The sequence below is a fragment of the Rhineura floridana genome, chromosome 19 (assembly GCF_030035675.1).
Source record: "Rhineura floridana isolate rRhiFlo1 chromosome 19, rRhiFlo1.hap2, whole genome shotgun sequence".
Lineage (NCBI taxonomy): Eukaryota > Metazoa > Chordata > Lepidosauria > Squamata > Rhineuridae > Rhineura > Rhineura floridana.
The window spans coordinates 13296665-13323984 of record NC_084498.1 but is presented as its reverse complement, the minus strand read 5'-3'; the positions used below and the strand labels follow the sequence as shown (position 1 = coordinate 13323984).

The 27320-nt window shown below is 42.7% G+C and overlaps 1 protein-coding gene across 12 annotated transcripts in view; it reads left to right on the top strand.

Moving 5' to 3' along the window:
• RIMBP2 (RIMS binding protein 2) overlaps positions 1-25016 on the top strand; it is a 274019-nt gene extending 249003 nt beyond the window's left edge. For 5 of the 12 annotated variants that reach the window (XM_061602674.1, XM_061602665.1, XM_061602672.1 and 2 more), the window contains 6 exons: positions 6574-6758; positions 8956-9124; positions 13432-13535; positions 17339-17410; positions 20980-21114; positions 23460-25016. In XM_061602674.1, coding sequence (XP_061458658.1) covers positions 6574-6758; positions 8956-9124; positions 13432-13535; positions 17339-17410; positions 20980-21114; positions 23460-23651 — 857 coding nt within the window. In that variant the 3' untranslated portion in view covers positions 23652-25016. Of the gene's footprint in view, positions 1-6573; positions 6759-8955; positions 9125-10554; positions 13081-13431; positions 13536-17338; positions 17411-20979; positions 21115-21238 lie in introns of those variants that run through there. The other 7 variants (XM_061602677.1, XM_061602670.1, XM_061602676.1 and 4 more) reach the window with 4 other exon arrangements.
• The last annotated feature ends 2304 nt before the right edge of the window (positions 25017-27320 follow it).

Below are 27320 nucleotides of genomic sequence, written 5' to 3'. Positions count from 1 at the left end.
AATGGGAGTTGGAGCTCAACAGCATCTGGAGGGCAACAGGTTCCACACCCCTGCTTTACATATATTTTTTTAACTATTCAATAGTGCCACCTTGTGGTAGAACCTCAGGATTACAACACTAGCTACAGGGAAAGAAAGGAAAGCAGTGACTTTCTCCAATCCTGCAGTGCAGAGAGAAATGTTTAAACAATCTCTTAATGCAATTGGCTAATCACAGAAAGATGACATTATGCTATAAATAGATCTTAAGGCTGAAGTCCAATACATATCCCTAAGTAGGTAAATATTTGCTTGTATTTTATAGACAAATTCATGGAGGATAAGGCTATCAGTGGCTATTAGCCATGATGTCTGTGCTCTGCCTTCATAGTCAGAGGCAGCATGCTTCTGAATAGCAGTTGCTGGAAACCTCATGAGGGGAAAGTTCTCTTGCTCTCAGGTCCTGCTTGCAGGCTTCCTACAGACATCTGGTTGGCCACTGTGTGAACAGGATGCTGGACTAAATGGGCCACTGGCCAGATCCAGCAGGCTCTTCTTGTGTTCTTATGTTCCTAAGTAGACATGTATGGGATTACACTATTAATCTGATTGAGATGCAGTGACACTTGTTCTGTCTGCATGTGGTTGCTGGGGGAGGTGGAAAAGGCAGACAACCTCTAGATCAGAGGAAGATCACTGTAGTCCTCAGACTTCAGAATGAAGTTGAAATCATTATGACTATTCCAAGTAGTTTGGGGATAAGGGCCTACTTTGTGCTAACAGTAAATAAGGCCTTCTGCAATGCACCACGTTTAGATGCATGCAAAGTTGCTTCGCAGCCAAGAAGAGACTGAAGCATGAGGCATAACTGCTTTGCTGAATATGACTCAGATGCACTTCTTTGGTAGTATTTGGTACTCTCTGTAGCCCTTAGTAATGGCCTGATCTTGCAATGCATAGCATGTAGCAAAGTGTCCTATTATCTGCTAGAGGGCTGTTACTGCTCTTAATAATTCTTATTGTTATTCTTATTATTTTACCACATATAGCACTTTAAAGATACAACGTCCTTTGGAATTTTTGTCCTGTTAATCTCACAACATAGAACCTGTTGAGTCTCACAACAACTGTATGAAGTAGCCAATCAACACATGACCAACTGAGATGAGAACTAGTAACTTAGGCTGGAATTGGATTGGGATCCAGTTTTCAACACTCTAAATGAGTCTAGCACACCTTTAAGGGCAGAGACTGGAAACCTCTTGCCCTTCAGATATCGATGGACTCCAACTCCCATCAGCCCCAGCCAGCATGGCCAATGCTCAGGAATGATGGAAATTATAGTCCAACAACATCTGGACAGTCACAGGTTCTCCATCCCTGATTTATGAGAAAGGTTCATGTAAAAAGAACTGAACTGGATCTCAGCACGCTACCTTGACTTAAGTTTCTTAGATTCCAAAGGGAATGAAGCACATGCCATTTGCCGTTGATTGCATCCATAATGCAAAACTAGGATGTCTGTGATCAATTTTCAAGTGTGGTCTTGTATGCATTTTGAGGATGGTGGTACAGGGGAAGTAAAGCAAATCAAAGCCAGCTATCCAGTTCAGTAAATGGTATCTGAGGTTGTAACAGTGCTTCTCATTGTAGCTAAGCACAGAAAAATTCAATGGCACAATTGTTTGCCAGGGACTTAACTGCAAATTAGTTCTGAGTGTATTGTTTGGAATACCTCACCAGTCCAAAGAGACTCTGTTGTAAACCCTTGAGTAGGACTGTAGGGCCCTTCCTACAACTATTCCCTGGCCTCTGTCACCATTGTGAAGTCCTCACAAGTTGGCTTTCTTGGAATGCACCAGCACTTGCCTAGGTTAAAGCTCATCACAACTTGGGAAACTTTCCCAGAAACCACTTGAACTTGGAGGAAGGAATTTTAAAAAATGGACACACAGAGCATTGTTGAGGTTTATTTGCCAGGGCCAAATGTGCTGGAAAAGTCAACTTGTGATGACTTCAACAGTTTATTTTTTTTAAAAAGTATGAATTCAGTCGGCTGAAAGGGGAGGAGAGGGGAGGGTCAGACAATACCATACTGATACTATGACCACTAATAGTAGCAGTAGTATTTGTGTTTCATTGGCTCCCAAAGCATTATGCAGTGAAAATGCACACAGTTACAGTTGTAACAGGGTTACATGGGAGTATCCATGTGTATTTTTATTTATATTGATTTTTAATTAATATTTATTTTATTAGAAATATTCCACTTTTCCTCCAGGGAGCTCAAGGCAGCATATGTCTCTCCCCCCCACCTTTTTTTTTACCCTCACAAAAACCCTGTGAGGTAGGTTAGGCTGGGAGTGTGTGACAAGAGTGGAGACTGGTGGTTCCAACGTCAGCAGGGCAGTGAATCCTCTCTGGGTTTTAGTTTGAACTTTTGAGGAGCTATCTAAGGTGCTGAAGCCTATTCCCAAAGTAGGTTCAACACCTTGGTCAGTTCCTTCAAAGAGTGGAGTTAAACTTGGAATGGATTTGTTGCTTCACTGACCTCAGAGCTACCACTCTATGTGAGTGACTTGAAGGTCTGGAGTGGGGAGTTGCCTCTGTATGTGTGGCAGAGGCTTCTGGTCTGTGGCAGGGGGAGTGACAGTGCAGGAAGGGTGTTGTTAAGGAATAGCCCAGTGCCTCAACTACCTAGCAATACCCCTGCAGTGTAGCTTCCGGGCTTTTCTCTTGGGAGCGAGAAATCAAGAGAAGGTGAAGGCAGGGGCTGGCGGATGGCAAACAAGGCAGTCCTTCTGCTGGACCCTGGTGGTGACATGACTGCCCAGTTTCCTAGTCCTTTCCTCCAGGCAGGAGTGGCTGACCTGCCTGGACGGAAGGACTGGTAAATATATTGTTGAAGTCCCTAAGTAACTGTATTGTCCCCATCCTGTCAATAGGAAGGGATGATTTTGTCCACTGTAAGCATTATGTATAAAACTGATTATATAAATTATATAAAAACTGATACGACGACTGGGAATAGTTGTTGTTATCAGAAATGCTCAGCAGTGTACAGGCAGCATTACCCACTGCCCATATAAATTGCGTCTCTTTATAGCCTACATACATAGCCTTATTGAATAGCAACAACACACAGTTTCATTTATACAGCACTCTTTGAGCTTTCAAAGGGTTTCATACTTCTTCATGATCCTTACAACAGCCCTCTGCAATTGTTCTTTCTATTTCTGATGTCCAGGCTGTGAAAGCCATTGCTTATGCCAGCAAAACAGCACTACCCCCACACAACAGGGAGGTATTAGGAGGCTCAGGGGAATCTTAAGGTTTGCAGAATAATAACATGAACAACAAAACTTTATTTGAGGGCGGGGAAACTAAGGTGTATGTGTCTGGGGAAACAGTCCAATGAGGCCTCAGCATGCTCAGTGGCCACAGAATACTGACTTACTGTTGCAGGAGATGTGTGTGTGTAGAGATAGAACTGAATGGCTGGGATTCTGCGCAGCAGGACTCCATGCTGCAACATCTTGTTGCAAGTTCCACTTGTTATTCCTCCCCCTTTACTACAGTTGAGGCTGTTTATTTATTTTATTATTTATTATGAATATTTGTTACCCACCCTTCTCACACACTCACACACACACACACACACACAGAGAGAGAGAGAGAGAGAGAGAGAGAGAGAGTCCCAGGGCTATAGGATTAAAAATACATGCAAAATTGGAAATAATGGGCTGTATTCAACTGGGTCTGCTCTGAGTAAAAGTTAGTTGAATACAATCCTAGGGTTAGGATTTGGGATAAATACATGCAAATTTGGAAACTGTGGTTGTAACTGAAATAGGGATACAATGTTGTTGTTATGTGCCTCCAAGTCGATCACGACTTATGGCGACCCTATGAATTCAGATCTTGTAAATTCAGGTCTGTGGCTTCCTTTAGGGAATCAATCCATCTCTTGTTTGGCCTTCCCCTTTTTCTACTCCCTTCTGTTTTTCCCAGCATTATTGTCTTTCTAATGAATCATCTCTTCTCATGATGTGTCCAAAGTATGATAACCTCAGTTTCATCATTTTAGCTTCTAGTGATAGTTCTGGTTTAATTTGTTCTAACACCCAATTATTTGTCTTTTTCTCAATCCGTGGTATCCTCAAAGCTCTCCTCCAACACCACCTTTCAAATGAGTTGATTTTTCTCTTATCCACTTTTTTCACTGTCCAACTTTCACATCCATACATGGAGATCGGGAATACCATGGTCTGAATGATCCTGACTTTAGTTCATCTCAACAAAACACACCCACACATTCATGGCATGTTGGGAAATCATCATGACGCGCTCTGCACAGTTACTATGTAGCAGGGTTAAATGTGAGGACTGAGCATCTGCTTTGCATGCAGAAGGTCCCTAGTTCAACCCCTGACATTTCTAAGTAGGATTGGGAGAGTACCCTGCTTGAACCCCTAGGGAGCTGCTGCCAGTCAGTGTAGACAACACTGAGCTAGATAGACCAATGGTCTAATTCAGTAGAAGGCAGCTTCCTAACCAAATCTCCATATAAGATGTTCTCTAAACTTATTTTATTATTTATTTATTTTATTATTTAATTTGTATTCCGCCCTTCCACCCAGCAGGAGCCCAGGGCGGCAAACAAAGTGCTAAAAACACTTTAAAACATCATAAAAACAGATCTTAAAATACATTAAAACAAAACAGCGTTAGAAACATTTAAAAAAAACAACTTTATAAAAGGGTTTAAAATATTATTAAAAAACATATTAAGCAATTCTAACACAGACGCAGACTGGGATAGGTCTTGACGTAAAAGGCTTGTTAAAAGAGGAAATCTTGCTGCAGTATGGAGGTTTATTTTATTTATTTATTATATTTGATTTATCCCGCCCTTCCTCCCAGCAGGTTGCAACCCAAAACAGAGTTTCTCCAATTCTGGGGCAGAGAATAGGCCATCTTGCCCAGGGACTATCTCCTACCCTTTTCACCTGTCGTTCTTAGTGGCTGTTGGGGTCCTCTCCTGGCTGCTTTGTTTCCGTATGTCAGTGCTGCAAGTGAATCCGATCGAGGGGGAGACATGGGGTCTGCTAGGGATGGGAGAATCTGTCAATCTCAGTTTGTTTCTCATTTTTCAAATCATAAGTTCAGTTCTTCGCATTTCTACATCAGTCTGCAATTTTCTTTTTTAAAAAAAGTCCCCATGAAAATTCATCAGCATTTTAGTGTGAATTTCTCCTAATATAAACATTTTTGGTTGCAATTTTGCCTAATATCCACAAAATGGCAATGCAATTTCCCCTAATATAAAGCATGTTTGTATGTTATTTTCACTTTTGTATACATTACTTGGCTGGGGAGCAGCGTTGCAAAATTGAGAGACCTGTGAATTTCAAAGGATGGCTGTGTTTCGATTCACACATTGTTTGGATCAAGTAGGTTTGCCTTTAAATGCAAACTGAATCAGATTTCTCCCCCATCCCTAGCTGTCCATCAGAGCGCAGCAGACTAAACTATAGAACTGATACAGAGTGGCCACATGATGTACTTTACAGAGGACAGTTCTTTATTTGAAGATGTCCTCTAGTTGAAGGGCTCTCCAGTTCAAGTCTGTTTTCAAGGTAGATAAATAAAAATTACAAACGAAGTCTGGTTTAAAATTTATGAAAATAATGAATCCTAGCAAGGGAGAGCAGGAGGGGCCCAGAAGTTGCCGAGCAGCTGTGAGCCCTGGGGCAGCAGACTGAACAGGCGCACAAGTCACATGGTCACAAGTCTGCCTCACTGTGATGAGCTGCATTGCAGTTCTCTTTCAATTACAGCCATGATTTCCAAGTTTGTATCTATACATATAAATTAGCAGGTACGCTTTTAATGAAAATACATGTCCTCTTTTGTCCTCTTTTTTTGGGGGGAGGGGTGCATTTCTTATATTTTGGTGACATGTAAGTCCCCACCCTAAACTGCTTAGGATACAAACATTGGGCCTCTGCACTTAGTGACTGCTTAGTAGATAGAGCAGAAATGTTGTTCTCCCTCTCCCATAATACAAGAACTTGGGCTCATCTAATAAAATTGGATTTGGGAGAACACTCTGGACGAGCAAAAGAAAGTAGTCCTTCGTGTAATCTATAATGAACTTGCCACAAGATGTGATGATGACCACTTGCTTAGATGGATTAAAAGGGGAGGATAGACAAATTCATGCAAGAGACTCTTGCCAGCTGTTAATGGTGACAGCTAAATTAATCCTCCATGTTCTGAGGCACTGCATCTCTTAATGCCAGCAGTAGAAGCCTATTTGCTTCATGCCTTCCTTGTGGGCTTGTTGGAAGCATGCAACTAGCCCTTGATCAATGGATGATGCTGGACTGGATGGACCTTCGGTCTGATCCACGAGTTCTCGTCTTATGTTCTGATGTTGTCTGTCTATCTTGAATTCTAGAAACAGGTTTGAGGCTTTGTTGAAGAGGTTATATTCCTCCATAATGAGATGAGAGAGATTTCAAAGCTCAACTCAGTGGTGCACATGCATGTAACTGAACTTTTCCCTGGTCTCTGGCATTCATTTTACAGATGGGTACTGTAGCCGAGAGCGCCTGTCCCCAGAAATTTATGAAGAATCTGAAACAGATCCTGGTGCAGAGGAGGTGTCCACACGGATCTTTGTCGCACTTTTCGACTATGACCCACTGACCATGTCTCCTAATCCTGATGCGGCTGAAGAAGAGCTCCCATTTAAAGAAGGGCAGATTATCAAGGTATGAGACATGAAACGGAACCAGAGCACGCTGCTACAGGTGCCCTTTTGGACTGGAAGGGCATAAGGCAGCAAGACCCAGCAGTAAGTGGAGCCAGAGCCAATGACGGGCAGAGCCAACTCATTCTGGATTTGTCCCCATCCTCCACCCTGCTGAGTTCTACAAGGGCAACGCTGAGATAGAGAAGCAGACAGGCAGTGGGGGTTGCCTGCGGGTAGACTGAGGTTGGTGAAGAGGTACCCCATTTGCCTGATGGACCAGCCTCCATGGGTTAGAATTTATAATCAAGAAGGGGGTGTTTCTGTCATAGCATTGTTAAGCATTCTCCTCTCCCCTGGATGATAAGGAGTTCCAGGATAAGCACTCCAGGGTTCAGTTTCGTTTGGATATCAGAACACTCACAAATCACAGCATGCACAAGAGTCAGTACCTTTTTAGTGGTGGCCCTATATCTGTGGAACACCCTCCCAAGGAATGTATGTGTGGTTCCTTCCCTGTCTTCTGTTAAGCAGCCTTAAAACCCTGTTATATCAATTTGCCTTTGGTTAAATGATGAGGTGGATTTTAAAACTGTCAACTGTATTACTGATTTACTGGTCTAGATGGTGTAATGCTGTTGTTCAAACTTTTTTGAAATGTTTTTATTATAATATTGATTGCAAGACATATTGGGAAAACTTCAGTTTTAAGAGGCAGCACTTTAATTAATTGATTAAAATTATGGGGCTTTATCCAGCTAAATCCTACTCAGAGTAGACCCACTGAATCAATTGATATAAGTTCATCAATTGTTAATAACTCTGTCATCTACTCTATGATCTTCTTGGATAAAATCACATTTTATTTCATTTTATTTTTGTAATAAGGTCAGGCAAGGCACCACAACTGAAAAGGCCCTACAATTTTAAGTTGTGTTTTAATGGTGTTTCCATTTTTCAATTAATTTTTATAGTTAATACACAGTTAATGTTGTTTATTCTATATTTTAATCTGTTCTGTTGTTGTTTTGCTTTGTGAGCTGCCCAGAAAACTCTGCTTTTGGGGTGTTGATATAAATGCAGGAAATAAATAAACACAACATCTATAATGTTCCCACGAAAAAACAATGCATTATTGTTGTTGCTGCTGTTGTTTATGAATTGCTTGTATTCATGGATCTCTAAGCAATTTACAACAAAATAAAATACAGAATAACATACAGCATAAATAAAACAGCAGAGTATTAAAAGTGACCAGATTTATTTATTATTTGTTTCTTACATTTATATTCCACCTTTCCTCCCAGGAGCTCAAGGTGGTACACAAGGTTCTCCTCTCCCCATTTTATCCTTACAACAACCCTGTGAGGTAGGTTAGCCAAGAGACAGTGACTGGCCCAAGGTCACCTAGTGAGCTTCATGGCTGAGTGGATATTGAGACTTGGGTCTCCCAGGTCATAGTCCAACAAATGCTTGCTGGATTAAAGAAGTTTTCAATGTTGCCACCAGCTTCACCTCTACTAGGAGAGTGTTCCATAAGATTTGGGGTGGTATTCAATGCTAGTCCTACTCATGAGTTAGGTGCATTCATTTCAGTGTGTGTAATTGTTCTAGATGGATACCATCCTTGGTTTCTGAGACATGAGGCACCACCGTAGACACTCTCAGTGATCTAGCTGACCCATCAGGAGTGATGAACTGTTTAAGGCAGGGATTCCCAAACTGTGGCCCATGGACCACTAGTGGTCTATGAGCTTCACTCAGGTGGTCCATGGCATGTCTCTGAAGAATGGTGGTCTGCCCAGAAAGTGTGCAGGACAGACTGGAGAGGAGATGCTTGAAAGGAGCAGAAAGGATTAGCAGTTAATTTAATGGGAGACTAGAATTAAATTTATTTCAGTTACTCTTGATTCAGTTAATGCAACACATTACAATTGCTACAACAGCCAAAAAAAGTACCTTTACGACAAAGTCCTCAGTGGTCTGTGGGGAAAAAAGTTTGAGAACCACAACTTTAAGGTGCATGTGTGCTCAAGGCTTGTTTCTGCAGCTGGTGGCCCATATATCCAAGCATCACATGAATGGGTCCCTGGTACAGTTACGTGGGTTGAAAGGCCTTTGATCCTTCAAGATAAACAATTGCTTTTCAGCTTTAGAGATTCTTACCACCCAGTCAAGCCAAGTCATTGCTTCTTTTCTTCTTCTTGATCAACCATTAGGTGTATGGTGATAAAGACGCTGACGGGTTTTACAGGGGGGAAACCTGTGCGAGGCTGGGTCTTATTCCGTGCAACATGGTCTCTGAAATCCAAGCTGATGACGAAGAGATGATGGAGCAGCTTCTGAAGCAAGGGTTTCTCCCTCTGAACACCCCTATAGAGAAAATAGGTAAGGGTGCCTCCCTCTAGTTACTCACTTTGCTGCATCCATTTGGTATCTCTCTGTTACAGCGGCAGAGATGCTTATCAGTTCAACAGCAGATCTGTGGTCAAGCGGGATAAATCCCCTGCCCGTAACTTGATTACAGGCAAATCAGGGGTGTGGAAACTTTCTCAGCCTGGGGGCCACATTAACTCATGGACAGCCTTCCAGGAGCCACATCCCAGTGGTAGGCAAGGTCAGAGGAAAAAGTGAGTAGAGCAACAAATGCAGATTTTACCTTTGCACAGTAGACTAGCTTCTACGCGCACTCCTCTCTGCCCTCCATCCAGACAAGCAAGAGGCATGATCAGAGTTCAAGGACACATTCAGGCCAAAACACTCAAGGAGAAGGCAAGGCAGATCAGATGTGGGGTGTGAGGCCCAGGGAGAGACCGGGAGGGCTGCATTCGACCCCCGGGTGTGAGGTTCCGCATCCCTGGTGTAAACAAACAAAGACAAAACAATACTAAAACAGAAACTCTTGCTCCCACTACTAAGACCTTTGAGCCAACAAAATTAATTGTTGGTGTTGTTTAAAGAAAAATGTTGATATTCTGAATGGTTATAGCATGCTTTTATGTTCCCTGTCACCAGTTTGCCTAGGTCACTCCCTTGTTCGTTTCGGAGCCCCCTTGTAGCTCAGAATCACAGCCTGGATTGCATAGCATTCTATGGAATACTATGGAGGCAGGCCCCACACAGCTGCGTGGAAAACCAAAGTTCCCTCTGGCTTCAGTGTAAGATAAGGGTCAATGACTGAAAAGCCAGAGGATGAAACTAAACATCACATTAATTGCTGGAGAATGTGCATATTTTAATGATGTAATTGCAGCTGTGGGTTGGCCTGAGCTGCCTCAGGATCATGGGGTGTGTGGAGGAGGAGTTTTAACCTGCAGCTGCTGTTTAGAGAACAAAAATTGTGCACCTTCATTGCATTTGTGCCATCAACACTGTCTCTAGTTGGCTGAGGGCCTTCAGTGTTTTGTATTTTTTTAACCTATCCTTTGGCCTGAAAGGGCCAAACTCACAGTCCATGCTGGGATCTGATTTGATCCTGAGCATGTGAAAGCAGAAACAAACCTTAACCATGGCAGGATTGCGTGTGGCTTGCCTCACAGTTAGCGCAAGAGGGCTTGGAGCTCTGCAGCCCTGCTCTGTGATAAAGTCAACCACACAGGATGATTTATTTATTTATTGCATTTGTATACCACCCCATAGTCAAAAGTTCTCTGGGCGGTTTACAACAATGATTAAGATGAATGTGTTTCAGACTCGGGAACTGTTGCCTGCCTCTTGATAAACCCGTGAAAGCTCCCATTTTAAAAGCACAAGAAAAAAGTTAAGACTTCTTTTTAACAGCCTCATACCTTCTCTTCCCATTTGTTCCTTCCCTACAGATAACTGCGACCATTTCAAAGAGAGTGCACACTCTGCACATCGCATCCAGAAAGTCTAAAAGAGCTTAAAAAACAACCCCCCCCAAAAAAACCCCTACCAACCTGATTCAAGCTGTTGAGAAAGCAAGGTCTTTGAGCTGTCGTTTGATGCTCCTTTTATGCATTACATCAGATACCGTCAGCAGAAAGGGCCCTAGTAGAATCATTCCAGCATCACCCTGTGCAATATTGTCATAGTTGTATATTCTGCATCCAAAAATGAATACCAAAATATTGTACTGAGGGATGCAGATCCTGCTCTCTCAATACCTTATGCCAGGAATGGGGAAACCAGTGATCCTCCAGGTGTTGTTGGAACTCCAGCTCCCATGAGCCCCAGCCAGCATGGTCAGGGATGGAGTTGTAGTCCAGCAACATCTGGAGGGCCAGAGGTTCCCCATGTCTGCATTATGTCAATGTTTGCTTGATTGGCATAGGGTAATGGTTTTCACACTGTGTCACAGGGGACTCAGGAGTTCCGCAGAAGTTTGTCGGGTTCTTCAGCATGAAGATCAGTTGTGACAGCCAAGCTTCCCTGAAAGATAGCTTGCTTGCTGCTACGGATCTTTTCCTCCAATGCAGTTACAGGTTAGGGTATAAGGTGTGTTGTCAGGCAGGGGCGGAGAGAAGGCAGATTGGGGTCCACTGGGTGATCTCTGGCAAGTTTGCAATAGACTGGCAAGAGTTTCCTCACTCCCAATATTTAACAATGGCAAGTAAAATTATGAGTTACAAATGCAAATACAACTCTGCCATAGCTGCTCTTGTGCCTAGTACTTTTATGTCCCAGCCTCAGTGTTCCTCACCTGTGAAATGTGAGCATTAATTGGGTGCCTTTGCTCAGGTCATTGCACAACACTGCTGGCTGATTTTAGATCAGAAACAGATTAGTAAATTATTCCAATGTATGGCTCCTGGGGTGTGGCTGTGTTCCAAGGCACCATTTCATGTCTGGCTCCATCCCTGCTCCAAACTACATTTTTTCATCTGGTTCAGATCGATGGATCTTGGAATTCTGGTAAAAGTGTCAAATAGATCCTGCTGTCTGCCCACTTTTATTCTAGGGCATAACGTTCACTATCGTTGTCATTTATTCACCGCTTTCCACATACATGTCTCAAGGTAAAATACAACAAAAACAGCTTCAAAAAGGGTTAAAAACAACACGGAAAACAACAGACATGTTTTTAAAGCAATACAAAGTAGACACCCATGGTAGAGATTTGTTCATCCATTTGGAAAAGCTTGTCGGAATCAAAATGTTGTCAATTGTTTCTGGAAAGTACATAGCGAGCACCTGTCGTCTCTTGACAGGAATGCTGTTTCTCAGAATAGGGGCAGCCATACTAAAAGCTCTGCTCTGAGTTGATGTGGAGTGGGCTTCTGAGGTCTTTGGAACCTGCAGGAGAAGCTCTCCCACAACCACAGTGGGATAAGGCAGTCTCTTAAGTAACGTGGTCCTGGGCTGTATAGGACCTTGTGAATACTGAAACCTTGAAATTGGCCTGGTAGCAGATTGGTAGCAAGGGCAACTCCTGCAAGCAAGATGTTATGGGCTGGTGGTAGTTTGTCTCCCCAAGCAATCCAACTGCCACATTTTGCACCAGCTGCAGCCTCCAGACCAACCTCAAGGATAACCCCAAGTCATGCAGGGTGACAATGAGTATGAACTGGAACTACGTATGCATGGTGGAATATCCCCCATAGAATTCTTCTGCCATTCCAAGGAGATTCCCAGGGCTCTTCCTTACGCCAGTTAGACCCCTGAAAGTAGACAGTCTGAAGACCATTGCCACAGGCGATTCTTTTTCAACTACTCTGGGAATGTTTGGGGTGCAGGGAGGGCAAAATTGTTAGATTAAGAAGTGAAATTCCCTCCCAACCACTGGAAAGTGCTGCTGAGCCCTCTTTTGGCTGCTAAATGGTCACCAGACATTGATCATGCCCACAATCATAAGGACTAGAAACTTAAAAAAAAAAACTGAATAAAAACAGAGACTTCTCCAAACACTGAGCCCACCCAAATGCACATAGCCCTGAGAAAACTCTAAAGTATCTTGAATCACACATCTTGAGATCTGGCAGATTGATCCCATGTACCCTGCCAAAGTCACAAGATATAACAGTCAGGATTCAAAGAACTGCAGAGAGATGTTGTTGTCTGTCATCAGTCAGGGCTGCTGGTCAAAACAGCACAAGGCTTGTGCAACTGTGGCTTCATGGAGCTGCTTTTGTGCTTTTTTTTTTGGATTCTGGCCTATCTTCAAGGGTGATGTTTTTTTCAGAGAAGGGTCAATATAAGATGTGATGAGGAGTCCCTGAACAACTTCATTTTGAACCTCCCTCCCACATCCTTCGCACAGTTGAGATTTGTGATTTCTCTCCATCATTCGAAAAAGAGCTGCAATCAGCACATTGGACCAGCCAGTCTGAATTTTTGTTCCAACTTGGAGATGTTGTTGTCATCATTCCAAGTTTGAGATCAGCTTGTGTGTATTTAAAAATGTAATTAATTAAATAAAATAAAATAAATAAAATATTTAAACAGGATATGGTACCTCTTTAAAAGACTGTTTCAAGATGTTTGGGGCTGCTTTGAAATCAACAGGAACCTGAGCTCAATTGCTACCTGAGCCTGAGCCCCAAGACAACAAAGAGTTCAGCTTCATTTGCCTCCAACATGGCTTTGGTCTTCCCCAAGAAATGCCAGCTCCCAGGTGGTATGACAGGATGCTAGTAAGCAAGGTCCCGAGTGGATTTCTCCCTTGCTTAGCAGTTGCATGGCAAACATTTGTTTAAAAGTAACTGTGATATCTTCCCCTCCTTTCGTTGGAACAGAAAGGACCAGGAGGAGTGGCCGTCAGCCTGCAGCGTCAACCAGGAGAATGGTGGCATTATATGACTATGATCCAAGGGAAAGCTCGCCTAATGTTGATGTGGAGGTAGGTATTGAAGGAAATTAAAAGGCTTCTTTCTAACCTGATATATGAATACAGAGACAACTGAATCCATTTAGGGCAGGGAGAGCCGACGTAGTACCCTCCAGATGTTGTTGGGACTATAACTCCCATCATCCACCATTGTCTATCCTGGCCAGGAGTGATGGGAGTTGCAGTCTAAAACATCTGGAGGTCACCACATTGGCTACCCCAGATTTAGGGGCTGGGACTGGTTTGTGCTTTCCAAGGGCAGAACTGCAGTCCAAAATAATCATGGCACTTATGTCAGCTATGCTGAAAGCAGAGGTATGGAACCTGGGGGCCTCCAGATGTTGTTAAACTCCAGGTCCCATCCAACTCCAACATTACCAATTGTCAGGGATTATGGGACTTGGGAGTCCTGAGCAATATCTGGAGGGCTGCAGGTCCTCTTCTCAGTTATCATATCAAAAATGTCTCCTTATAGGAAAGGGTGCAGCAGCCCTGAGGTCGTAATAGAACGCTACTGGCTGTTACCCAGAGTGGCTAAACGGAACTTTTTTGTTCAGATGCAAATAGGCCTCTGAATATTAGTAGCTGGGCAGCGGAAGCAGGGCTCTTGTTTTCACACCCTGCGTTCTGGATGTGTCTGATTGGCTACTATTGGAAACAAGATGCTGAACTAGACAGACCTTTGGTCTGATGCAGCAGGGCATTTCTCCTTGTCTTCAAAACTTTGTTTTGGTTTCCTTTCTATCTAACATGGGGTAGCACCAATGGGGGAGTGGCTGCTTGATCCTTTTCCTTTCTGCTTTTCCCACTTGAATTGCACCACCACCCCCGAGCTGCTTTCCCGCATACAGGAGGAAAATTAGGTCGTCTCCCTCTTGTATCCTCTGAAAGTGGTATAGAAGTTTGGCAGAAGAGATTTTTGAGCAGATAATGGAAGGAAAAGGGATTCCCTCTCCCCCCACTTTTCCCTTTGAACCTGACAGCCTTCAAAATTGTCCACCTTTCTCCAGCATCTAGTCAGCAGAGACTTGTTCTTTGGAACAATTTGGTCAAGAAATTTTTCACCAAAGTCAAAATGGAGCAAAGAAACTGTGCTGCTCCAATCTCACACGCTCCCATTTCACATAATAGGCCATCACGTGTAATGTAAAATTAAGGCTGGCTTCCCCCAATGCACCCTGGGAAGTAGTTTGTTACAGGTGCTAAGAGTTGTTAGGAGACCCCCATTTTCCTCCCAGAGCTACAGTTCCAAGTGGTTTAACAACCCACCCTCTTTACAGGGAACTCCAGGAATGGTCGCTGTGTGAGGGGAAGAGGGGTCTCCTAACAACTCTCTGCACAGTTAACAAACTAGTTCCCAGGATTCTTTGAGAAAACCATGTGATTAAAGTATGATATTGCTTTAAATGTATAGTGCAGATGGATCTTAAGGTTGCAGTCCTGACCCTGCTTACCTGGGAATAAGCTCCACTAAATTCAGTAGGGTTTACTTCTGAGTAAACAAGGTTAGGATTGTGATGTAATAATGCTAATAGTTGGTGCATCATGTGTTTGTTTTCTTTTAAAAGCAGCAGCTTGTTCCTATTTGTTTGTATCAAAATTAATTTCCACCCAAATTTTAAGACCAGGAGCTTAAAATTAATTTAAACCATAGTCTTCAACGTATTACAGATCCAGGACTCACCTGCAACATCAAGTCACACCATGGGGGTAGCTTTTATTTATTTATTTATTAGACTTTTATACCGCCCGACTAGCAATAGCTCTCTGGGCGGTGGACACAAGAAATACAATAAAATCACATAGTATAATACAGCCAAAAACATATAAAAATAAAACAATCGAAAATCAATCACAGCAGATTTTAAAATTACGTTAACTTAAATTAGCATGCCTCGGAAAAGAGGAAGGTTTTAACTTGGCGCCGAAAGGATAACAATGTCGGCACCAAGCGCACCTCCTCGGGGAGACTAGTCCACAGTTCGGGGGCCACCACTGAGAAGGCCCTAGATCTTGTCACCACCCTCCGGGCTTCCCTATGAGTCGGAACCCGGAGGAGGGCCTTCGTAGTAGAATGTAGAGTACGGGCCGGTTCGTATCGGGAGAGGCATTCCGACAAGTAACGTGGTCCCGCGCCGTATAAGGCTTTATAGGTTAATACCAACACTTTGAATCTGGCCTGGAAGCATATTGGTAGCCAGTGCAGGCGAGCCAGAACAGGTGTTATGTGCTCGGACCGCTTGGTCCTTGTTAACAATCTGGCCGCCGCATTTTGCACTAGCTGTAGCTTCCGAACTGTCTTCAAAGGCAGCCCTACGTAGAGCGCGTTGCAGTAGTCCAAACGCGAGGTTACCAGAGCATGGACAACTGATGTAAGGTCCTCTTTACTCAGATAGGGACATAGCTGGGCTACCAACCAAAGTTGATAGAACGCATTCCGTGCCACCGAGGCTACTTACTTGAGCCTCAAATGAAAGGGAAGAGTCTAAAAAGACTCCCAGACTACAAACCTGCTCCTTTAGGGGGAGTGTAACCCCATCCAGGACAGGGTATGTATCCACCATCCGATCAGAGAAACCATCCACCAGCAGCATCTCAGTCTTGTCAGGATTGAGCCTCAGTTTGTTAGCTCTCATCCAGTCCATTGTTGCGGCCAGGCAACGGTTCAGCACATCGACAGCCTCACCTGAAGATGAAAAGAAGTAGAGCTGCATGTCATCAGCGTACTGATGACAACGCACTCCAAAACTCCTGATGACCGCTCCAAACGGCTTCATATAGATGTTAAAAAGCATGGGAGACAAAACCGACCCCTGCGAGACCCCACACTGGAGGGCCCACGGTGTCGAGCAATGTTCCCCAAGCACTACCTTCTGGAGACGGCCCGCCAAGCAGGAGTGGAACCACTGCCAAGCAGTACCTCCAACTCCCAACTCCGCGAGCCTCTCCAGAAGGATACCATCTTACCCCCCCCCCAAAAAAATGTTTCTCCTTTAGTTCAGTTGGTATGTTGGCATGGCAAAACCTCTTCATAGAATTTCTCCTTCTACACTAGGGTTGCCAGGTTCATGGCCTGAGACTGATCCTTTATCTTTAGGAGAAGAGAAAGTCAGCCGAGTGCAGGTGTTCTTGCAACACTGTAATGGGAAAAACCACAAGGTGGAATTCTCCCTTCCCCCTGCACAGCTTTTAAAGATAGAGAAGACCTCTTGGTTGCTGGGCCCGGCCTCCAAGAGGTCTTCTGTCTCTTTAAAAATTGTGCACGGGGAAAGGAGAATTAAAGGAGCTCATCCTACCCATTCATCTCATCCTTCTCAAAAAAATTCTAAATACAAAACAAAGATTGAACCTGGGGTCTTCGGCATGCAAAGCAGATGCTCTACCACTAAGGTGGACCACAGTCATATGCATAAAGTGTTCTCCTGAATTGCCAAGTATATACACATGCATATACACATGGTAGTTGGCATGTAGAGGACTGGATTCTCACATTCTCTCCCTCCCACCTCTTAGATGCATACATGCTTGCCAGTTCAGGATTACACTTTGTATATCTGATGAGGTGGAACTGTAGAGCACAAAAGCTCATGCCACAATACATTTGTTAGTCTTTATGGCACATAAAGCCATTATGATTGCTACAACACACTGCCATGATTACCGTCTGTAACTAGTTTCAGCACAAGATACAATCCCCACCACCACCACATAAATACAGGTACTGTTGGTTATCCATTAGGCAGGGCCTAAAACTGATACCCCCTTTACACAGTCCAGCGTATATGATGGCATTGTCCTTTATCCTCTCTCTACAGGCCGAGCTAACATTTTGTACAGGAGACATAATTACAGTCACTGGAGAAATCGATGAAGATGGCTTTTATTATGTAAGTGTCGTGCTTATTTCTTCCCACAGGTCTGTTCCGATTGCACTACACAGAGTCCTTGCTTCTACAGCAAGCTTTCTTCAGCTTACAGGGAGGGACTCAAGAGTGTTTTATTGTCTTACAAGAGTGTCCCTGGTACAAGAGACCATTCCCAGTACTTGCAGGCAGTGGGCTGGCTCTTTCTCTGTCAAGGCCCCAGATCTTAAAACAAGCTACCAAATTAGAACTCCAGCAGGAACTCACAAAAGAAAGAAGTGGAAACAGAGGCAGTTATCACAGGACAGCAAACACACTGAATCAGTCAAGCCAAATAAAAGCTGGTGCCTGAAGGACCAAACTGTCGGCGCCTGACAGGCCTCCATAAGGTGGAGTCCAGACCAGGAAAGACTCTACTCCTAGTACCTGTACATCTGAATTTTGAGGCGAGATTGAGCAAGGCCTCAGGATATTTGCACAAAGGTATTTACATGCAAAAAGAAGGAAGTAGAAAAAGAGGAAGGCCAAACAAGAGATGGATTGATTCCATAAAGGAAGCCACAGAACTGAACTTACAAGATCTGAACAGGGTGGTTCATGACAGTTGCTCTTGGAGGTCGCAGATTCATAGGGTCGCCATAAGTTGTAATAGACTTCAAGGCACATAACATTTACGTGCAGGGGTGGAAAACAAGCCATTCAAGGTACTTGGGTAACAAGCCTGCGAGTTTGACGTTACCAAAATGCCTTGAGTAACTGCCCATTTGATCATCTGTCACTTTAACTTGCTGCACTATTTCCTGTTCCATATGGATCTGCTACAATTCACTTGGTTTGCCCATGGATGAGAAAGTAGCATGGCTCTGAAAACCTTGATTCCAACAATGGTTTGCTACCTTATCGGGGGGGGGGGAGTGGAGAGAAAGGAACCAGAGTCACTCCACTGGACAGCTGATACAGCAAGTTTTGGCTGCTTCTCTATTTATTCATTTTTCTTTATTAAATTTATATCCCACACCTTCCTCCAAAGGGAGCCCAGAGCAGCACACTGTCAATACTAAAACAATATAATTAATACTTCTAAAAACCATTAAAAACCTTCTAAAACAGTTAAAAACTCCTGAAGCAATCACTGTCAAATAATAAGCTGCTTTCATCTCAGCCAGTTGCTAGAACAAAGGACAGAGGAGAAATTTAGTTTGGTTTGCATTTTAATATGAACCTACCTAATTTAGCACCTGAAACTTTATGCGCGTATGTATAACTATCCTTCAAAATTTGTGTGTCTTCAAATTTTGCAGTGCAGTTCTCTGACAAAAAAATGCCGATAGATTGATAGATATGGGGAAAGCGTGAATTAAAAGAATCGTATTCGTGGAAGTAATACGTAATCACTTTGAACAAGTTCAAATCGGCAGGGCCCGATAAACTGCATCCTAGTATTGAAGGATGATCCTCCATGGTGCAGAGTGGTAAGCGGTGGTAACGCAGCCGAAGCTCTGCTCACGGCCGGAGTTCGATTCCAATGGAAGGAGGAAGTCGAATCTCCGGTAAAAGGGTTCGAGGTCCACTCAGCCTTCCATCCATCCGTGGTCGGTAAAATGAGTACCTGGTGTATGCTGGGGGGTGTAAAGAAAGAAAGGCCGGGGACGGAACTGGCAATCCCACGCCATATATATGGTCTGCCTAGTAAATGTCACAATACATCACCCTAAGAGTCGGAAACGACTCGCACCACAAGTGCGGGGACACCTTTACCTTTTAGTATTGAAGGAACTGGCTAAAGAACTCTCAGAACCGCTGTCTATTATCTTTGCAAAATCACAGAGGACTGGTGAAGTGCCAGACGACTGGACGAGAGCTAATGTTGTCCCTATCTTCAAAAAGGGCAAAAAGGAGGAACCGGGGAACTACAGACCAGTCAGCCTAACATCAATCCCTGGAAAAACTCTGGAGCAGATTATAAAACAGTCAGTCTGTAAGCACCTTGAAAGTAATGCAGTGATTACTAGGAGCCAACACAGATTTATGAAGAACAGATCCTGCCAAAATAATCTTATCTCATTTTTTGATCGGGTAACCTCCCTTGTAGACTGTGGGAATGTTGTGCACATAATATATCTTGACTTCAGTAAAGCTTTTGACAGTGCCCCATGATATTCTGATTAGCAAGCTAGCTAAATGTGGGCTGGATGGAACAACTATCAGGTGGATCCACAGTTGGCTCCAGAATCATACTCAAAGAGTGCTTACCAATGGTTCCTTCTCAAATTGGGTAGAAGTAACAAGTGGGGTACCACAGGGCTTGGTCCTGGGCCCAGTGCTCTTCAACATTTTTAATAATGATTTGAAGAGGTACACAGCATGCTTATCAAATGTGCAGATGATACAAAATTAGGGGGCATAGCTAATACCATGGAAGACAGAAACAAAATTCAAAGCGACCTTGATAGGCTGGAGCATTGGGCTGAAAACAACAGAATGAAATTCAGCAGGGATAAATGCAAAGTTCTACACTTAGGAAAAAGAAACCAAATGCACAGTTATAAGATGGGGGATACTTGGCTCAGCAATACGACATGTGAGAAGGATCTTGGAATTGTCATTGATCACAAGCTGAATATGAGCTAAAAGTGTGATGTGTCTGCAAAAAAGGCAAATGCTATATTAGGCTGCATAGTTTCCAAATCGCATGAAGTATTAGTTCCCCTCTATTCAGCACTGGTTAGGCCTCATCTTGAATACCGCATCCAGTTCTGGTCTCCGCAATTCAAGAAGGATGCAGACAAACTGGAACGGGTTCAGAGGAGGGCAGCAACAACGATCAGGGGACTGGAAACAAAGCCCTATGAAGAGAGACCAAAAGAACTGGGCATGTTTAGCCTGGAGAAGACTATGGGGAGATATGATAGCACTCTTCAAGTACATGAAAGGCTGTCACATAGAGGAGGGCCGGGATCTCTTCTCGTTTGTCTCAGAGTGAAGGACACAGAATAATGGGCTCAAGTTGCAGGAAGCCAGATTTCAACTGGACATCAGGAAAACTTCCTGTTAAAGTGGTACGACAATGGAATCAATTACCTAGAGAGGTAGTGGGCTCTCCAACACTGGAGGCATTCAAGAGGCAGCTGGACAGCCATCTGTTGGGAATGCTTTGGTTTGGATTCCTGCATTGAGCAGGGGGTCTGACTTGATGGCCTTGTAGGCCCCTTCCAACTCTACTGTTCTATGATTCTATAAGTAGCTTGCAAAAATGTACTACAAGAAATGCTGTGGAATTTTCATAAGGACTTTTTTTAAAATTGCAAACTGATGCAGAAATATGGACAATCAGGCTTAAGGTTGGAGAAATGAAAAAATGAAATTGACATATCCTTCCACTCCTACTTGTGACTAAGAACTGGTACCCACATCTGCTTGTTTCCTACTCCCTTCGACTCCATTTCATTTCATGTCCTTTAGAGTGTACGGCTGAAAGGAGGGACGTTGTTATTGAGCTATCAGTCACTCTGGAACTTTTTTTTTTGCTGAAGAACAAGGTAAAAATTCTTTAACTAAATGATTCTCACTTTTTCCACACTCCTACATTCCAGGGTGACCTGAATTGCCAGAAGGGTTTGGTTCCTTCAAACTTTCTTGAAGAAGTGCCTGATGATGTAGAAGTCTATTTATCCGATGCCCCATCACGCTATGCTCAAGATACGCCAATACGTACAAAAGCAAAAAGGGTAAGCAAGCATTGAAAATAAAAAAAGTCATTCTGTTTCAGTTTTGTCCCCCCCCCCATCATTTCAGATTTAGTTTTCACCATTATTTGTCAAGTATTTTTAAAATCCTTTTTTTTTGTTTTAGGACATGCTGTGGAGGAAGCTAATAAACACAGAAATAACTTGTTCTTCCACTAGCATGTATATGAATGTTTAGTTATTATGAACCATTCATTTTTTGTTTGGTTCAGCACAATGCAAGTTTAGCTTCTCAAGCATTTTCTGCCGTGCAGAGTTATTTACATCTGCAGACTATAGGTATGCTCGAGTTAAATACAACACAGCATGGGTGGGGGCGGGGACATGCTTTAGCCATCTTGTGTAGCTCAAAACTGTTCAGGTTCCCCCCCCCCCGCTGCCAGCAAGTGTCCCACAAAGATGCCCATCTCTGAAGAAAGTATTCATGTGTAGAATCTCACTTGTCTTCTTTCATCACTGCAGTTTTTATATATTATATTTTATGTATATTTTTATTTCTTTGCTCATCTGCTTGGGAACAGAAGAAGAGTGTTCATTTCACACCTTAAAAAAGGCAAAGTAGCCTTCACGTAAGTGAGCAACTGAAGATACCAATAAAGATAGCAATTCCAAACTAGCTGGCATTATCTAATGCAGCCGTCTTAGCACCTAAATGTGCAGAGAGAGAAATATGTCTCCAAAACCATTAGCCCTGTCGGTTGCAGACTTTCCTTATGTGTGTTTTTTTTCCTCATGAAAAAAAAAAATCAACTTCTAGGGTATATATAGTCATAAAACCTCAACAGAATTGACTTTTGTCTCACCATTTTCTTCTTCCGTGTATTCAGGGCTCATGTTTATAAAAAAAGTTTTAACATTTGGAACATATTTCTTACTGGGCGTAGTGTTTGTTTGCATTTTTAAAAAAGTGTTCCTAGTGTCTAACTTCAAAGAGAAGCTGCATATTGCATTGTTAGCCAATCTAGGGGGGTAGTCCCGAACTTCAAGAGAAAGGGAGGTGGGGTGTAAAAGCACAAAATAGACCCACCAGCGCATGACAAGCATAACACTGTAAGCAGATCACTATGATAATTAAGAAAAGGGTATGGGGTTTTTGTTAGTTTGTTTTTTTTAGAACACATTAACCTCAAATATCTGTTTAACAGTTTCCCTTAAAAGTTTATCTCCTGTTCAATGTCCCAAGTTTGCCTGTGGCACTTTCTCCTCTGTAGTCCTCATTCAAAAAAATTAAAGAAAAATGCAAATTCTTCCATAGCACAGTTCTGTATCCATGTTTGGAAAGCGCTCAGCAACTCTTTGGTTTATCAATGCAATAACAGTTGACATGAAAGATGTGCTGCTCAAACCCATGAACGAATGCATTAGAGCTCGATATAAACGGTATCTTCAGGTGTACGTTGGGGGTGCTTCTACAAAGTGGTTCTTTTGTTTGTTTTCTTCATTAGACAAAGGCCTTCATTTGAGATCAAAGTAAGCTTGTGACCCCTTTGCTTAAATTTCATCTTCATGTAAACTAAGCCTAATCTGGACAGAGCAGAAACCATTTTTCACAGCTGCCAGAAAGATGCGTCAGCCAGCTTACAGTATTAAGCAGTTGGCTGCTAGGGGCTCACTCTTCACTCTTGAATGACTCCCATACATAGCAGTACATCTTGCATTTTGGGTAGTGAAATCCTTGTTCATTGTACTAACTGTTGTACAAGCAAACATTATACACAAATCATGCGTGTAATAACATATTGCCACACAGAACAGCATCAAAGGTCTTGAAGCTTTCTTTGATTGCAATTAAGGTTCATTTTAGCTTTTTTTTTCTTTCAACCAGTGTGCCATCTTCTTAAAATATGTATATACAGTACGCTTAAAAAAAAAAAAAGCAGTCAATTGATCTCAAGAATTAAAACCCTCTTGATTTTATCTCCACAATTGGCAATACCTTCTGGAAACTGGCTGGTGTATATATAGAACTTGCCATTCGTAGTACTTAGCCCAATTTTCTCAGATGCTCAGGGGTCACCACAAGAGTACTGAAATGTGAAGAAGCAATTTAATTTTGGCAAAAACCCAGTTCTGGGTCACCTGTTTAAAATAAGCAGCTTTTTCCAAGAAACTATTTAAATTTATTTTACAATATACATATATATAAACTTTCAGCTGTATATGCTGTTTTTCTCACTACTTTGGTAAACTAGAGAAGTCTGTTGTGTGGCATACTTTAAAGAAAAAAAAAAGGATTGTCCAAAACAAAAGTAAAGAAACAAAAAAATGTTACCAACTTTCCTGTTGTTTGGCTTTCATTCAGTAAACTGTAACAATGTACCTACTAGGTTCCTCCTGAGAATACAGGTACATCACCAAGGAGAGCACCATCTCCCACAGTCCATCTCCATACGGGGTCACCTACGTCATCTGTGGGTTCTGGTAGTCCCGGGCGAGGCAGGGAATTGTCCTCGAAAAAGAAAAAGGGGCTGATTTCCAAAGGGAAGAAACTTCTGAAAAAGCTTGGTGCAGTGAAATGATTTCGTGTTCTTCTGGACAACCTGTAAAGCTTCAGATCTATATATTTTTTAAACAAAAAACAATTAAAAACGTCAAAAACTAGGGCTTTCATGACTATTCTGAACATTTAGTTCTATAGAGAACCTAACCATTTCTTAGCTCATTCCAACATCTAGAAATATCTAACTGGTTTAGTGACAAGTACCTTAATCAGATGTCAAGAAGGGGGTGGGGAAAATCAACATGACATTGTTGCTAAAAAGCACAGTGGTACCAATCTACATTTTTAAAAAATATATAAAAAAGGAAGAATGAAGGGATAAAGGAACATCACAAGAAGCAACCATCTTATGGCAAGGCAACTCTCTTCGTGTTAACGCCTTCGGATACATTCTGGTATGTTTCCCTTCCATAAAAGTGGAAAAAAACTTGTTCTTTGATTCTACCGTTTACCCCACAAATTTTACACATAAATGGTCTTGAAACTCCTAGTTTATTCCGCCTTGATGTTTGCCTTATTAACGCACAAATGATTTGTACTGTCTAAACTATACAGCGTATACTTTGTATGTACTGTGTATTCAGCTGTCTTTCCATCCTCACTGAGACATTGGTAATTCTAAAAGATCAAGTAATTGGTGTTGCTGATTCCATTCACTGTCTGATGTAATTCTTGGGAGTCTGAAAGTGTTGTGCAAAGATGCATTCCTAAAAACATCCTTATGAGTTCTGCTAGTCAACCTCTCAAGTAAGTTAAAAGCCAGATTACTGCATAAAACTATCCAGAAAATGCACACCTTCAAGCCATTTTAAGACTATATAAATATATATATATATATATTTCTGTAGGTCCTGGCACTGGTAAAGGTTTTGGTATTCCAACAGCCAGGCAATAATAATAATAATAAAATGTATCTTGAAAAGCAGATTCAAGCTTGACACCATTTTTTTATTGATCTCAGAAGTATGCTAGACAAAAAAAATGAAGAAGTACTACAATGAGAAAGTTGTGTTATTCACTGGCCATTGTCAGCTAGAAGTCACTAAAAACAGATGAGTGCTACGTTTGCCACGTACTATGTCCTGTTATTGGCATTGTGATTTGGGAGAAAACACACACACAAAAACCAACTACGTAGTTGATGGCAGACATATTTGGCTGTTACTCTTTTGTAACTTGTCCATTTGTAAATTCTTTTTACTGTTTATACATACTTTTCAGACTGCCTTTCTTTTGTAATTGATGGAAGGTTTATAATATGAATGATTAAAGCTTTTCCCCATTGTGTCTTCAAAGAAATGTAAATTCCTGTAAAATAATCTAGTGTGCTAGATTTACAAAATTAAAGAAAAATACTGGCCTAAATTTGTGGTAAAGTATTGTGTGGGCGTGTGCATGTGTACAGTTGTTCATGTGTAAAATATTTTATATAAATAAATTTGATATTTTGTAGGTTGGTTTTTGTTGCCTCTTTATTCACAAAATTAGGGAGCAACTGACCACCTTAGGCAAGTGGGACTGAGCCCTCCCAAGACTCCCACAACTCCCAAAGGCACATGAACCCAGTTTCTCTTCCATCCTCCACACATTTAGTTTTCACTAAAGTCTCTGGGATTCTTTTTTAGCCCAAAAAGTACCATACCTGCCAGCCCCTATAAGCCTCCTCAATGTCTCTCTAGAGCCCATTTTCAATGTCTCTCCCGTGGCCAAACAGGTGCAAGCCTGGATGCTTCTGGATGCATGTGCACCCAGAGAATGCAATCACTGTGTATTTGGTAGGTCCCACACATCTCCGGGGGGCAGGGAGAGGCCATTTCCCTCCAAGGTAATTCCTTCTCTCAAGAGAGCCTGGGTTCTGGAGTCACCACTCCTCTATGACGCCCCCCCCCCATGCTAGCATTCAGGAAGCATTCAAAACACATCTATTTAGTATATAGAGCAGACTTAATCAGTGGCCCCAGCCAATCCAGCAGCCCTTTGTTGGCTAGCTACAACAGCAGAAACCACACACTACCCCTTTAATATGCGTCCCAGGGCGAGGGGAGATGATGCAAATTTCTCATTCACACCCCACCATTGTCAACTCCCACCCTTCCAGATTGGTTGACATTACCATCTTTTTTGAAGACCCTCATTTATTTTTCTCTTCATAAGATGATGCTAGGGGTGGTTCTCCACCTCATGATTAATAAAATAAGGCGGCAGTTCTATGAACTTTATTATAAATGTAGTTTAATGGGCAAAAAACCCTTGCGGTTTAAGAATGTACCTGTAGCCAACAGATATTTCTATCAAACTTTCAAAAGCAAGGAAACTGGGCAGCTTTAGTGAATGCACCAGGGGAGGAGACCTGACCTCCTCTATGAAATAATGTACTGCCCTACAAATCTGTCAAAATGCAAACACAATTTGGGTTGGTCTTTCACAGTCCAATCCATGTCCTGTGCAGCTTGGAAGAATTTGGTAACGTGCCTCTGAGCATATGGTGAGCGGTGGCAACACCTGCCATCTCCAAAAATGGACAATTACATTTTTGTATGTTTGTTGGTAATGACCCTCCATGGCGCAGAGTGGTAAGCGGCAGTTAACGCAGCCGAAGCTCTGCTCACGGCCGGAGTTCGATTCCAACGGAATTCGAATCTCCAGTAAAAGGGGTTGAGGTCCACTAAGCCTTCCATCCATCCGTGGTCGGTAAAATGAGTACCTGGCACACGCTGGGGGGTAAAGAAAGGCCGGGGAAGGAACTGGCAATCCCACCCCATATATACGGTCTGCCTAGTAAACGTCGCAAGATGTCACCCTAGGAGTCGGAAACGATTCGCACTATAAGTGCAGGGACACCTTTACCTTTTTATGTTTGTTGGTGTTCTTACTTTGCTTCTTTCCTGTGTTTAGTGTTTCTACCGAGAATCTAACCTCGAAAATTATATTTCTCTCATTATTCATCAATCTCTGTCAAATTTATTTTTATTATTTTCAAAGCCTTTTTATTGGTCAGTGTCATATGATGGTAAAGACTGCCTTTTTGTGTTTCAAACGGAAGGTTACGTTCTATTTCTGGGTGCATAAACAGTTGAACCTGAAACTGCAGTTTGATGTAAAATCAGTATGCTCTTTTAAACTCCATGGAGTCTATTCAAACTGACCATGGGGAAGAGGGGGATGGGAGAGGGGGGGAAGGGAGTGGAGAGGGGAGCGGAAGGAGGGGGTTGGAAAGGGAGGGGGGAGGGAAGGAGCAAAAAGGTGATAGGAGGGAGGAGGAAGGCAGGTTTGACTATTTGCATGCTTATTGAGTTTGATGCGATTTAATCCTGTGCAATCATGCTTAGAACAGGTAAAGCTGACTGTGGGGGAGGGGAAGGAGGAGGGGGAAGGAGGGAGGGGAAGGGGGAAGGAAGGGGCAAGAGGTAGGGGATAGGAGGGCAGGTTTGATCATTTGCATGCTTTTTGAGTTCAGTGGGATTTACTCCTGTGCAGTCATGCTTTGGATAGGTGAAACTGACCTGGGGGAAGGGCAGGGAGGAATGGGAGAGGAGGAGATTCGGTAGGTGAGCACCGGGCAGAGGGAAAGCCCCTTTCCTTTCCAAAAGGAAAACAGTGTGGACAGTATCATACTTTTTCAGCATTTCCCCCACCTTTTTATTCTACAGCAGGCACATGTACTCTCGCACCCAAATTTAAACCAAAG